This window comes from Sus scrofa, chromosome X (genome assembly GCF_000003025.6).
Source record: "Sus scrofa isolate TJ Tabasco breed Duroc chromosome X, Sscrofa11.1, whole genome shotgun sequence".
NCBI classification, from domain to species: Eukaryota; Metazoa; Chordata; class Mammalia; order Artiodactyla; family Suidae; genus Sus; species Sus scrofa.
This window is the reverse complement of record NC_010461.5, coordinates 10,277,376-10,293,071: the sequence shown is the minus strand read 5'-3', so window position 1 is coordinate 10,293,071 and position 15,696 is coordinate 10,277,376. Positions and strand designations below refer to the sequence as shown.

Below are 15,696 nucleotides of genomic sequence, written 5' to 3'. Positions count from 1 at the left end.
TGTACACAGTCTTTCCCTGCAAGGATCCAATAAAGACAGAGTGATGATAGAACTAGACAAAGTGGCAGCTTTCTCTGCTAATCAGAGGAAGGTTCAAGGAAGCAGGGCTTTGCTCCGAACTGGATGCTGTTAGGAAGCAGAGTGACTCTGTGAGCAATATGATAAACCTTACCTAGGAGGGAAGACACGACTGAGACAAAAGCTGTGATTAGTAAAGTGGCAGCAACAATCCATTTTAAAACTGTTGAAATACTGCAGGTTTATCCTAGATGTAATTCAAAAGATTCGTTTCAAAAGGCTATTCCTATAAAATAGTTTCTGTCACAAGAACAAAGCGAGACACCTTTTAATCTAATTTACTGCTGTGTAGGGTGTAAGTAAGAAGAAACTTATTTTTTTCTCACCAGTGCCTTGAAATAAGGTGTGTTGGCTCTCCCCTGCCGCTTGACTGCGCTATGGCTGGAGCTTGAGGCTTGAGCAAATCCCACAGCTTTGCTTTCCTTTTTCTCTTTTTCCTTCCAGTTTTATTGAGATATAATTGACATACAGCACTGTGTAAGTTTAACATGTATAGCATAACGATGTGACTTACATACATCAGGGAATGATTACCCCAATATGTCTAGTAAACATCATTTCACATAAACATGAAATAAAACAAAAAAAGTTTTTTCCTTGTAATAAAAACTCTTAGTATTTCCTTTTTTTTTTTTCTTTTTCTGCATTACCTGCAACATATGGAAGTTCTTGGGCCAGGAATTGAATCTGAGCCTGAGCTGTGACCTACGCCACAGCTGCAGCAACGCCAGATCCTTAACCCACTGTGCAGAGCCCAGGATCAAACCCATGCCAAAGGCTGCTTCTTTTTTTTTTTTTTTTTTTTTTTTTGTCTTGGCAGCGCCCCAAGGCATGCAGAAGTTCCTGGCCAGAGACTGAACCCGAGCCACAGCAGTAATAACACCAGATCCTGAACTGCTAGGCCACAAGGGAACTCCTGCATCTTTTGCTCTTTTTGTTGGTTCACCTTGGGCATTTTGGGGGAGATCCCAGCCTTGCTGGGGGCCCCTACTCACCCATTCTCTGTTCTGTCTGGGTGACCACCAGCTCCTGTGTTTGCCGGCATGTCCCACACAACCTTTTTCTGTTGGGTCACCTCACCTGCAGACAGGCCTCTTGGGCAAGGTCCTTCCAGAACAAGCTACTTGCTTGATATGCACTCAGCCCTTGGGAAAGCCCCAGCAGCTCTGCTTGCCCCCCAAGTCCTGGAAGCAGAGGCCACTCTGCCCACAGCCACTCAATTTATAGTCACAGGTAGTGCTCAGCAGCCCGAGCTGGCTCCCCATTTGTTGGGTTTTTCCAGGAAAGTCAAGCACCATTTCTTGTGCCCTTTCAATTCAGTTCAGGGTACCTGTCAATCTCTCTGAGTGGTTCTCTCCAAGTTCCCCTCCACTTGCCTGGAAGGCGGAAGGAAGCATCTAGATTTTTTTTTTTTTTCCTTTTTAGGGCCACATCCGCAGCATATGGAAGTTCCCAGGCTAGGGGTCAAACCAGCTGCCAGCCTACACGACAGCCACAGCAACGCCATATCCAAGCTGCATCTGCAACCTAGGCCACAGGTTGCAGCAACGTCAAATCCTTAACCCACTGAGAGAGGCCAGGAATCGAACCTGCATCCTCGCAGAGACTATGTCAGGTTCTTAACCCGCTGAGCCACAATAGGATCTCCCAGAGGATTCTAGAATTCTAACAGCCCTGTTCCACTCTTCTCCTGCACATCAGCTGAAAAGGAGTGACAGGCCAAGGGTGGCAGAAGTCGTGTTGGGCTCCTCACTTAGCCCTGTGTAGATGGTCTGGGATGTTTCTCTAGAAAAGTACCCAGTGTATGTGCCTTGAGTATGGTCGGAAAAGAAAAATAAAGAGAGAAAAAAGGAAAGACAGAGAGAGAGAGAGAGAAAGAGAGAGAGAGCAAGAGAGAGAGAGAGAGAGAGAAAGAGAGAAAGAAAGAAAAGAAAGAAAGGAAGGAAGGAAGGAAGAAAGAAAAAGAAGGAAAGAAGGTAAAAGTACTCAATGAGCACTTAACACTGTGCTCAGCTTTGGGCAAAACTCCAAGTCAGGAAAAGTTCCACTTCATATCCTCTCGTACCTGGAGTAACCTTTGAGTCATTTTCACACCTCTTGTTCTCATTTCCTACATCATTTGTCCCTTTTGCCGTTTCTCTAGAATGTAAGTTGTTGTACCAGCAATTTACGACAGCAGATTGGCAGCAGATGATGAAGGACCAGTGAGTCTGGCTTCCATCACTGGGTGGCACATATCACAGGATGGAAATTCAGAGGCTGTGACACAATATCTATACCACTTGGTTACTGGGCACGCTTCAAAATCCCATCTAATTAGAAAAAGAGCAAGTATAAAAAGAGATGGGATGAAAGGATACTACCTCAAACACCTCTGCTTGTCAACTCAATTGCATCCCTCCTTGCTGTTAAGGTATGTTGGTTTGTTTTTTTTTTTTGGCCATGCGCATGGCATGTGGAGATTCCTGGGCCAGGGATCGAACCCACGCCACAGCAATGACCCAAGCCATGGCAGTGACAGTGCCTGATCCTTAACCCACTGTGCCACAAGGGAACTCCAGTGTTAAGAAATCTAAGCCGAAGCCCACTGCTTGGGATTTCACTCGGTCAGAGTGACTTGGTTCCAGGAGTAAGGCATCTGCCTGTGATCCTGAGATGCGGACTGCTCCATGAAATGCCTCACCGCCTTTTGATTCTCAGGGTTTTTTTTAAAGTCATTTTGTAAGAGGAGTTCAGCAGGGTAAGACAAAACAAAAGCATTAAGCTAAAAATCACTGATCTGTGCTGCTTCCTTTGTCTTTTTTTTTTTTTTTTTTTTTTTTTGGCCGAGCCTGCTGCACGCGGAGGTTCTGGGCCAGGGATTGAACCCATACCACAGCAGCAACAATGCCTGATCCTTAACCCACTGTGCCACCAGGGAACACTTCTTGCACCCTGCAGCCTCAAGGCTCCCCCTCATGGACTCACATGGTACATACCGTCCACAGCCCCCCTTTCACAACATGACCTGGACATGCTACCAGAAGGGAACACTCATCAGGAACCACACTGTAAGGGAGAACCATGCTCATCCCAGGTCATCTAAGTCTTCACGGGGAGACACATTTGGCCAGAAGTGTACCCTTCTAATTTATGGTGCCCAAGGAAGCATTTCTCCATTTCAGCCTCATCCCCCACCCCCATAACAACCTCACACATTGTAGTCGCTGCATCATTTGGCGCATCCAATAGCGTTTATGCCACTGGCTATTCATTTCAAACCTGTCCCGAATACCAGCTAGTTTTCTAGCTGCTGAAGACAATGAAGGCGTCAACTCCTTAGTCATGACAAGGGTAAATCACTTAGATCAGTATGTTGGCTGGGACGATGACATGTACTCAATACCAGCTTTTACATGATGGGGTCCACCACGTGGTCCACGTAGACTTTGGTGGGTTTGGGCCACCCGGCTTTCAGCCCACCTTCTGAACAGCCCATCAGGTGCCTCAATCTGCCCTAGCCAGGGGGCAGCCATCTGACCCAAGCTGGGCCGATCGCATACCCTCCCTGGAATGTGAATTTTGAGCAGCGTACTGTTGGGACTAACATGGTAAGAGATTATTCCAGCCGCAGTGGCTTCCAGATCAGCGATGGCTTCTTCCCATAGCTCTGCTTCTAGCCCTGCAGTTCATTTCCAAGTCTGGATGGCTGGTCTTTGCACCCATCTACACACCCGTTTCCTTACTGTAACTTGCCTTTGCTGTGAGTTAGCTGAGGTCTGTTTCTGTCGTTTGCTACAAGCGAACACTGACCCAGCCCCCAGCTTACTGGAGCTGTGTGATGTGAGGCATCACAAGAGAGTCCCTGATCTTACCAAGGAAGGTGCTACAATCAGTTGCCTTCTGACTGGTTCCTTTGTATCAAGGCACCAGAAGCTGCTATCTAAAAGAGCAAATATTACTTACGAAAGGTTACACTTCCAGCTCTTTATTCCTTATGGCTGAATTTTCTTCTAAGGGTCATCTCCCTTCACTTGTCAGAGATCAGCCGAATGGGACACGGGAAAAGTGAATGTAGACAGGGGTGAACTGGGAAAGAATGAGAGGTCTACAAGATTGGATTCTTCAAGATCTCAGGGGTGACTGGAAGGTTCTGGGTACCCGGAAAGAAGCATGAGTTCAAAAGACACTGGGGAGGCGAGAAATGGAGTGAAGAGGGAGCAGGTGATGCCAACGCCAGCCAGCCCTCCATGCTGTTTGCTTGCGGGCAGCCACACATGTGCACATAAGCTGCCACCAGGGGGCACTACTGGAACTCCGACTGAGGATCTGGAAAATGACCTTGCAAGTGCAGCTGTGTGACTACAGCACAGACTCGGGAGGAAAAAGATTTTTACGACAGTGACAAGGAGAGGAAAAGGATGCAGAAACTTTTACGACTGTCCAGAAAGACAAGAGATGTGGGGAAGGTGATGGTTCCAGGGTCCAGAATGGCAGGAATGTTGTTCCCTCAGGCTTCAGGCCCGGGGCCTGTTGAACCCACCCCTTGAGACTCCAGTGCCATTTACCTCCAGCAGTCTGCTGATGTCCAGGGTCCCTTGGTATCCTGGGTGGCAGGCCAGGGGACATCCCTAATGTTAAGAGTCATGGGTGGCTGGATTATACATGAGTCTGTATGACTTCGGTCACAACCCGCCTGGTACTGAGAGGTAACACTCTAGGTGTCCCAAGTCAACTGGCATCAACCGTGTCACACAGATATGGTTCATCTTAAAGGGCGGCGGGGGGGGGGGGGGAAATACTACTTTTACTTTTTAAAGTAAATTTTTATTGAACACATATGGAGAAAAGCCAGTGCACAAATCATACGTGTACTGCTCAACGATTTTCACTGTGACTGTGCCCCTTTAAAAAGCATCAAGGAACAATGACCACCGCCCCCTCGAAGTTCCCCCTTGTGTCCTCTCCTGGCACCCCCTCCAAGGTAAAGGCAATCCCAACTTCTCTATCATAGCTTTCATGGCACCGGATCTTGCAACTTAAGTGAGACCATGCAGTGTATACTTCCTGGCTTCTTATCAATGCCACATTCCAAAAAATCCATCTCTGTTGCTGTGAGTGGCGTTAGTTTGTTCATTCTTGTTTCCTTTCTCTTTTTTTGGCCATGCCTGTGGCGTGAGGAAATTCTGGGGCCAGAGATGGGACCAGCACCACAGCAGTAACAACAGCCAGATCCTTAACTGCTAGGCCACCAGGGAACTCCCATTCTCACTCCTTGATAATATGTGAGTGAATATACCAGTTTATATAGCCATTCTACCCAAAAGGGACATCACAGCTATTTGAATTATTTCATTGTGACTGTTACAAAACATGCTATGATGCATGTCTGTTGAGTGTATACCTAGGAGTAGAATTCTGAGTTGTTAATACGAACAGTTTCGGGGGCATAAATGACCTACGACCATAAGGTGACACAGCAAGTCTTCTGTATGATTTCGGTACCTGAAAAAGGCACTTGCAAATGTGTTGACATGAAAGTGAAATAAACAGAAAGGCTGTCAAAGAAATGACTGCGAAGGAAGGGTAATTAGTCTTTGCCTAACTTCATTGACTCCAACACGCATCGTGCTAGAAAGTGGCCGCAGGGTAGGAGAAACCTTAACAGAAACAACCCAGAAACGGAAAGCAATTGATACAACATTCCCAAACTGATTAGAGATATACATAGGAGAAATTTTTGTCAAAAATCTGCATACGTAACATTTCTATTTTAAACCCACTTCGGGGCAGACCCTCTCAGCTCCAGGCCAGACACTCACCACCACGACGTGCCACTGCCTCTGAGATGTAAGTCCACTTATAAACTGCTTTACAGCATTTTTCCATGTGCACGTTAATATAGAATTTTTATGAAGCAGAGAGATGACACTGAAACATATACAAGTTGCCCGAAGGCCATAGATAACTACTCCAATCTATAACTCCATTCTCCAAAGAAAAAAAGAACTCTTATTTGAACAAACTTACAGAATCCCAAAGCACACATTACCTTGCCACTCCCTGAGCAAACAGAATGAAGCTGCATCCACATGGGGGCAGGACAAGGCACTGAATGGAGACCATTTGCAGTCACTGTTTTACTAAAGAGGAAAAAAAGGTTGAATTCAGTTACACTGGCCTTTTAGATGTTGACCTGGTCTAAGTCTTCTTAAAAGAGTTTGGGAAAAAACTTCCTTAAAATCCCCTAAAATCACTGTAATGAGATAAATTCATTTTTTTTTTTTTCCAGGGCCACACCTGCGGCATATGGAAGTTCCCGGGCTAGGGGTTAAATGAGAGCTGCAGCTGCCGGCCTACGCCAGAGCCATAGCAACAGTGGATTCAAGCCACATCTGTGACATACGTCGCAGCTCATGGCAATGCCGCATCCTTAACCCACTGATCGAGGCCAGGGATTGAACCCACATCCTCAGGTATATTGGTTGGGTTCGTATCCCACTGAACCACAATGGGAACTCTCAAAAGCCAGTTTTTAGAATAGAAACCTGTGTTTAGGAGTTCCTATGCCGTACACCTGAACTCTACTTCAACAACAGCAGAAATAATGTATTGGTATTTGAGGTCCAAGAAGTTAGTCCCAAAGACCATGGTCTTGCGGTGGAAATGGCAGGGCAACCCCCAGGGGTCAGGGAAGAGCGATCACCTGACTTTGGATTGTGCTTAGAGAACTCAAGAAAGGATTTCTTTTTCTCTCACTTAATGTCAGGCAGTGAGCAGTCTGGGACAAGTGTGGAGATGCCACCATGCCATCAGGGACGCAGGCTTCCTCTGGCTATGTCCTCCTCCACAAGGCCTGGCCCTTGCCCTCATGGTCACAGGGCAGCTGCCAGGGTTCCTGCCTTTACAGTGACATTTCAGACATAAAGGAGGAGGAAGGGAAATAGCAAGAGGGCTGCCAACTGAGAGCCTTCCTTAATGATCCTTCCCAGAAGCCCCACCAATGACTCCAGTGGGCTCCCCCATCTGAAAAAGAGGTTGGGACACAGAGACTTTTAATTTTTTTTTTTTTTTGGTCCTTTTTCCATTTCTAGGGCTGCTCCCACGGCATATAGAGGTTCCCAGGCTAGGGGTCCAATTGGAGCCGCAGCCACGGCAACGCGGGATCCGAGCCGCGTCTGCAACCTACACCACAGCTCTCAGTAATGCAGGATCCTTAACCCACTGAGCGAGGCCAGGGATCGAACCCACAACCTCATGGTTCCTAGTCGGATTCATTAACCACTGTGCCACGACAGGAACTCCAAACAGAGACTTTTAGTTGAGCACATTGCTCCCCCCACATCTATGTCTATATATGGTTATACTAGTAATGAAAAAGGTGAGAGTGGATATTGGGTAGGCAACTAGAGGTCTCTGCTACAGATATTAGAGAAATATGAAACATCATTATTCCGTGCAACTCAGTTTCATTCCTTGATTTGTATCCCATAGGTAACATAGTTGCAGGCGTCCTTATTTCATTTCTGGTTCAACATCCCTCCCATTAACCTGGATTACAGGGGCGCTGTCCTTCGTTGCCAGTGATTCCCCTCTATCTTCCTTTAATCTGAGCCACAATTTTCCTTGGTCTCAGCAAAGACAGGGGTGGGGGTCTTCCTCGAGTCTTAACACCGTCTTAGAAACCACCTGTCTCAGTTAGCGTTTGCCGTGTAACAAACTACTCCAAAGTTTTGCATCTTAACACAACCATTTTATTATCTCTTACAACTCTGTGGGCTGATTTGCCTGAACCAGGCAATCCTTCATCTGATCTCACGAGAAACACTGTTTTGGGGGTTTCTATAACCAGCAGTTACTCTAACAGGGACAGCTACAGTCCTGTGAGGACTTTCTATGGCAGAAGTACTTGACACTAAAGGAAAACAATGTGTTTTTTTCTTACCATCTTAAAAGGCCATATGTGTTGGTTGTATTAAAGAGAACATTGTTGAAGAAGTTTTGATTTTTTTTTTTACCTAGAAAAAAAAAAAAGATGACATACCAGAAGGATTATTAAGACTTTCAGCATACAGGAGTTTCCGTTGTGGCTCAGCGGGTTAAGAACCCAAGTAATTTCCATGAGGATGCAGGTTTGATCTCTGGCCCCGCTCAGTGGGTTAAGGATCTGGCGTTGCCACAAGCTGGGGGGTAGGTTGCAGATGGGGCTTGGACCTGGTGTTGCTGTGGCGCAGGGCAGCAGCTGCAGCTCTGATTGGATCCCCTAACCTGGGAACTTCCATATGCCACAGGTGCAGCCCTAGAAAAAAAAAATAAATAAAGTGAGGCTGCAAAATTTAAAGATGAGTAAGCATCCTTCTCGCTTTCCTTCTTTCTACAGCTAAATGTCTTCACTGCTTCTGGGGCTCTCAGGCAAGTATCTGGGGAACCTTCTGTTTGGGAGCTGTCTTGAACCTGTTTCTGCCCCGGGATCTTAAAAAGAGGTATATATTTCCATCCTTAGGGAGAACACTAAGAATTCATTACCCCACAAAGCAGGTTCTTGAATTTGGAAGCAAAGGGAAACAGAAAAGAAGGCATGAGTGAGTCTTTTCTGGAATCCTGCTACTGGCATAATTTGGTTTTGGGTATTTCTTGAGGCCTTGAATTCAACAACTTAAGCTAATTGGCACTGTAATTATGAGGCCTAATAAAGCAGTCATGTGTTTCCATAAGAGCAAGTCATTTGAAGAATACAAGTATTTCCACAGAGAAAAGCAGCAAAACCACATTTTCTACCAAAGCAAATAACCACACACTTAATTAAACACAGAGTCAACAACCTATTTTCCTACTTAGAAAAACTTAAACCATGACACAAGGTGATTATTGGAATATTATTATTACAAAGAATTTAAATATACAAGCTTGGCTGTAAAAGGTCAGGCTAAGCCACTTAGATAAAATCTGATTTGTGCTGTTACAGCTTCTGGGAAGTGCCATAAAAGTCAAACATGACTCTGTGTCCTTTTTTTTTTTTTTTGGTAATTCTAGAAATGTTGTATAAAGAGGTTCATCAACTCATACAGACACATCAAATATACTGGCAGGTGGGGCAGGAAGCTGAACTGACCCTTCCAGGTTTTATAAACTCAGAAATGAATACACCAACTATAGTCCAATAAAATTAATTTTAAAAATTTAAAAATTAAAACAAGAGAAATGAATAAGAAGACATAGTGGTACAATATTTAAAAACATTGGTGCATCTTATACAAGAAAGTCATCTTACAGTACTGATTCTGCTGGTAGATTACAATTTTTTAGTCTGTATTTCTAAAATGGGGGGGAGTCCTATGATATAATGGCAAAAAAGAGAGAGATGACATACAAAGGCGAATATAAAGATATAAGAGACAACAGTAACATTCAATTATCCACAGATAAAGGGCCATCTGGACAGAAGCCTGAGAGCAGCAAGACGCCGTCCAATGCAATTTCTCCGGTTCTGCCCTTCCCACGTTCTGCTTCAAAAATGATCTAATAATGGAGAAGGAACACAAAATTACTTCAGAATATTTAAAACAATGACATAATCACACCATTTAATAGCTAGTAAACTGGACTAAACTCATGTCTCCCTACTGCAAAGAAACAGGCTTTTTTTTTTTTTTTTTTGGCTTTTAGGGCCACACCCACTGCATATAGAAGTTCCCAGGCTAGGAGTCGAATTGGTGCTACAGCTGCCGGCCTACACCACAGCCACAGCCACGCCAGATCCGAGCCGCATCTGCGACCTACACCACAGCCCACAGCAATGCTGGATCCTTAACCCACTGAGTGAGGCCAGGGATTGAACCTGCATCCTCATGGATACTAGTCAGATTGTTTCTGCTGAGCCACGATAGGAACTCCAGAAACAGTCTTTGACATAGAGTGTATAGTTATAGATTTTCCAGATGTCAGGTATCTACGCTGAGTGAATTACATTCAGAAAAAACAAGGTCACTGTAACACCTAAAAAACAAAAGAAAACCTGGAAAGCCCTGGAAAGCTGAGAGGAGTAAGGTTTAAGAGGAAACTTGAGAATTCTTATTTGGGGGGTGGGGGGGAAGAGCAACGCTAGAAGAATAATACGGTTTTCTTTTCAGAAACCAGGCTAGAAGAAATTTAACATTCCCTGTGAACATCTGATGCAAAACTATACAGTTGAAAGGGAATTTTTTGGCTATGTGCAGATTTTGGTAGTTTGTAGAAGTTATTCTTCTTAAAATAATGGTTTGAATATTTGGAAATTATTTGAAATGTCACTGTTTTTGTTTTGGAAAATGTTTCATAATAGGCTATAATCATTTTTATCTAAGACATTTAATAATAAAAGATCACAACCTAAAACTTGGAAATCGTAACAGTTCTCATCACAAGGGAAAAAAAATAACAAAGAAGCAAACTGCTTTATATTTGAGAAATTTCTAATGCGTAGAGAGGATGAATACTTTAAAACTTTATCTTCTTGGAGTTCCCTGGTGGCTCAGGAGGTTAAGGATCCAGTATTGTCACTGCTATGGCTCGGGTTTGATCCTTGGCCTGGGAACTTCTGCATGCTGCCGGTGCTGCCAAAAAGAAAAACAATTTAGCTTCAAATTGGTTGAAAAAAAAAAAAATGACAGAGGAGACCCATTTGACAAAACTAAGGATACAGTGAGTACTTTATATGAGTCATTTATCCAAAAATATTTTCAAGGAAATTTTATTAAAATAAATATTTGCTGAATGAATGTTTATTAGTTTCTTCAATATTGTAATGTTTAAAGAAATAATTCATGTTAGTTTTGAAATCGGAAAAAACATCCCAAACACTTAACATTCAATAATTATGAAAATAATAATAGCTATGATTTATGGACCATCTATTAAATACCACTCACTGTAAGTAACAGAGAGAGTAATATGCATAGCGGGTTTTTTAATTCTCAGTATCAGAGATAAGCAGACTAATTCTAATTCAAAGATAATTAAGATTATCCAGCAACACTGATTTTAGAGAGAAAAGGAATATTTAATAATACTGTAAAATGATTCTAATTCAAAGATGATTAAGATTACCCTGGGAACAGAAAGTTTAGAGAGAAAAAGAATATTTAATTTGGAACCTGTTCTTCTTCTTTAAATTAACACACACATAGAACCTATCAAAATGAATTTAACCACAGCATCTGCATACCGTGGTTGGAAATAAACTATGTCTTCATGTGGAAAGAAAAATTCAAAAAATGGAAGCACTCAGGTTACTGTGGAAAGGTTATGAATCTACTTTTTTTATTTTGGCCATGCTTGCAGCATGTGGAAGTTCCTGGGCCAGGGATTAAACCCATGCCACAGCAACAACTCAAGCCACAGCAGTAACAATGCTGGATTCTTAACCTGCTGAGCCACCAGGGAATAACTGAATTTTCACTTTCTAATGATGTGATTTCCTTTTGTCTTTTCAAAACTTAAAAAAAAAAATTCAAACTTACAGCAAATTGGCATTTTCAAGAAAGATCCTATAAGAATCATACTCACAATGGTACCATCACGTACATTCCAAAGAAAGGTCTGGCCCTTGACTAGTTCCTGGGAGATAACCTCTAATTCCCCAGCATATGCTACCCCTTGAGCGCCCGTGTCTACGCCAGACAATGCAGCTAACAATGTGATTTATAGTGGGGCTCTTGGGCTGCACAGTATCAGCATGACCTCTGGAGAAACTAAAGACTAACCAGGTGCAACCACTGTGGAAAACAGTATGGCAATTTCTCAGAAAACTAAACATAGAATTACCATTTGATCCAGCAATCCCACTCCTGGGCATCTATCCAGAGAAAACCATGACTTGTAAAGACACATGTACTCCAATGTTCACTGCAGCACTCTATACAATAGCCAAGACATGGAAACAACCTCAATGTCCATCGACAGAAGAGTGGATCAAGAAGATGTGGTCCATAGACACAATGGAATATTACTCGGCCATTAAAAGGAAAGAAATAACGGTATTTGCAGCAACATGGATGGACCTAGAAATTATCATGCTAAGTGAAGTCAGTCAGACAGTGAGACATCAACATCAAATGCTATCACTTACATGTGGAATCTAAAAAAAGGACACCATGAATTTCTTTGCAGAGCAGATACTGACTTACAGACTTTGAAAAACTTATGGTTTCCAAAAGAGACAGGTTGGGGGGTGGGGGGATGTGCTGAGAGGGTTTGGGATGGAAATGCTATAAAATGTGGTTGTGATGATTGCTGTACAACCCTAAATGTAATAAAATTCATTAAGTAAAAAAAAAAAAAAAAAAAAGACTAACTAGGGTCAGCCATGTGGGCCATCATGTGGCGCTGATTGAGCCCCCAACAAAAACCCTAAACGCCAAGGCTTGGGCGAGCCTGCTGGGCAGGCAGTGACTTTGTGCTTGTTGCCACACATCAGTGCTGAGAGAATCAAGAGCTGTCCCTGTGACTTGCTGGGAGAGGAAAACTGCCAGCTGGTGCCCAGTCTCCCCTCGGCACCTTTTCCCACTGCTGATTTTCATCTCTATTCTTTTATTGTGACCAACAATAATCATGACTATAACAACTCTTCCGACTACCTGGAGTTCTTCTACGGAATCATGGCCCCTGAGCGTGATCTTAGAGACCAGACACCAGCCATTCTCTCAGTTCAGTTCAGAAAAACATGCAAAAAAAAAAATGACCTTCTAGCTTCCATTCACTGTGATAAGTGCTGGATATAAAATGAATGTGCTGGAGTTCCTGTTGTGGCACAGTGGTTAATGAATCTGACTAGGAACCATGAGGTTGCGGGTTCGATTCCTGGCCTTGCTCTGTGGGTTAAGGATCCGGCGTTGCTGTGAGCTGTGGTGTACGCCAGCAGCTGTAACTCTGATTAGATCCCTAACCTGGGAACCTCCATATGCCACAGGAGCTGCCCTAGAAAAGGCAAAAAGACAAAAAAAAAAAAAAAAAAAAAAAAAAAAAAAAAGAATGTGCTTTTGCATAGTAAGGAGTTGAGAGCCTGGTTCAGAAGTTGGTGAGAGCAACCTGATACCTAAGCAGCTCGTTTCCATAAAATGTGATATGGACGCATGCACCTGACAAGTATTATTATTAGTTGTGCTATTAATTACCTTGCCTAGTTCACTCCAGAATATAAGCTCTTTAGGTATAGGGAAAATATCATAGGAAATCGCTAATATGTGGACTCGAATTAAAAGATGACGGAAAAGTCTTATTGATCTTTGTAGCCCCATGCCTCAGATGCCTAGGTGAGTACTTGTTTCTGCTTATCATTGAAAAAGAATGTAAATATATTGCTTAATTTGTTTGCCACTTACGCTTTTGGGAGTGCCAACTCCTCGATACAGCTGAATTTTCCCCATCTTCCACCGTTCATCTGCGCTCCTGGTTTTCTCCCACGCCAGGGCACTATTACTATTTTTCACAAACACTCGAAGTTTCCCTACTTTGTTTCCAGCCAGCCGGTAATGAAAGAGCAAACACAAGTTGCTCTGGGGCTGCAGGTCCGGGAGGAGAAGTTTCAAACGGCCAATGTCCTTCTTCTGGCCTGCCAGGGCCGGAACTGCCATATAGTAGCCAACAGCTGGAAGGGAAGAAAAACCCACAGTTAATGAGGTCATTGCAAAGGGTGTGGCTCCAGTGCATAAAATGAATGCTAGTCTCCAGGAGGGAAAGCCAAAATCCTTTTCATTTCAAATATTTAGGAACAAAGTTTTCTCGTTAAAATGCCTACTATCCACTGTTTCCATAACCTGTATTAATGGGCTTTAACTTCTGTTTGGTCAAAGCGTTTGGGTGGCATATCCTACTTGGAGCATAAATTGAATCTCGGTCATTTAAAGCTGACTATAATTAGCGATAACTGTCATACCTTCAGGAAACCCAATTTCTTACTGATCAAATTGTTTATTTGGGCATGTACAGGCTCAGCCCTCGTGTGAAAGATCCTACTAAATTCTTCTTCTACACTAATTCCTCCCTGAGATCTTTCTGTACAAGCCTTTCCATGCAGTCAGGAAACCTGGATATCCCCTGACCAAAATTCCTTTTAGAATTTGGTGTTGGGGTAGAGGGTAGAGTCCCCTATTTACAAACACATGATTCACATAGTTCTCAGCTTTTGCATCACTCACATCATCGTCCCTCCCTTCCTGAGCCACCATCAAATCTCTTAGGTGGGCTGGTAGTTCCCTACAGAGTTAAATATAAAAAAAAGAAACATAGGACAATAAAAAGAAAAATAAACAAATGGGACCTAATCAAACTGAAAAGTTTCTGCACAGCAAAGGAAACCCTAAACAACACGAAAAGATAACCCACAGAATGGGAGAAAAATCTTTGCAAGTGAATCGACGGACAAGGGATTAATCTCCAAAATTTATAAACTTCTGCAGCTCCACACCAAAAAAACAAACAACCCCATCAAAAAATGGGCAGAAGATCTAAACAGACAGTTCTCTAAAGAAGACACACAGATGGCCGAGAAACACATGAAAAGATGTTCAACATCACTCATTATTAGAGAAATGCAAATCAAAACCACTATAAGGTACCACCTTACACCAGCCAGAATGGCCATCATCAAAAAGCCTACAAACAATAAGTGCTGGAGAGGGTGTGGAGAAAAAGGAACCCTACTACACTGTTGGTGGGACTGTACATTAGTGAAACCACTGTGGAAAGCAGTATGGAGATTCCTCAGAAAACTACACACAGAACTACCATCTGATCCAGCAATCCCACTCCTGGGCATCTATCCAGAGAAAACCATGACTCGTAAAGACACATGTAATCCAATGTTCATTGCAGCACTATTCACAATAGCCAAAACATGGAAACAACCTCAATATCCATCGACAGAGGAGTGGATCAAGAAGAGGTGGTACATATACACAATGGAATATTACTCAGCCATTAAAAAGAATGAAATACTGGCATTTTTAGTAACATGGATGGACATAGAAACTATCATGCTGAGTGAAGTCAGCCATACAATGAGACACAAACACCAAATGCTTTCACTGACATGTGGAATCTGAAAAAGGACGGACGGAACTTCTTTGCAGAACAGATGCTGACTCATAGACATTGAAAAACTTATGGTCTCCGGAGGAGACAGTTTGGGGGGTGGGGGGATGTGCTTGGGCTGTGGGATGGAAATCCTGTGAAATCAGATTATTATGATCATTATACAACTACAGATGTGATCAATTCATTTGAGTAATTTAAAAAATAAATTACAAACATTATGCTGTCAATGGACATCAAGCAACAAATTAAAATTTAAAAAAAAGAAACAGGATGAATAAGCATGTTTCGAAGGATAACATCTCAAGGACAGATCAAAGTGGACTTTAGCTGGGAGTGAAAGGGAAACCTACTGCAGTGGGTCACAGAGGAGAAAGTGTAGTTGGTAGAACTGCCAGATAAAGTATAGGATGCCTCCATTTCGGATAAGCAAGGCATGCTTTCTAGTATATCTCAGACACGTTGTTTATGTGAAATGCAAACGCCTCTGGGCATCCTGTCTTTTTATTTGCTGAGTCTGGCAAACTTGCTAGCTAGGGAAGAATACCATAGAGCCTCTGGGTCCAGGAA

At 43.1% G+C, this 15,696-nt stretch overlaps 1 protein-coding gene across 1 annotated transcript in view; it reads right to left on the bottom strand.

Moving 5' to 3' along the window:
* The window catches only part of EGFL6 (EGF like domain multiple 6), a 66,045-nt gene continuing 59,268 nt past the window's right edge, over positions 8,920–15,696 (bottom strand). The window contains exons 11-12 of the mRNA XM_005673431.3: positions 13,416–13,681; positions 8,920–9,576 (exon numbers count right to left, since the gene is read on the bottom strand). Of these exons, the coding sequence (XP_005673488.2) occupies positions 9,466–9,576; positions 13,416–13,681 (377 nt within the window). The 3' untranslated portion in view covers positions 8,920–9,465. The remainder of the gene's footprint in view (positions 9,577–13,415; positions 13,682–15,696) is intronic.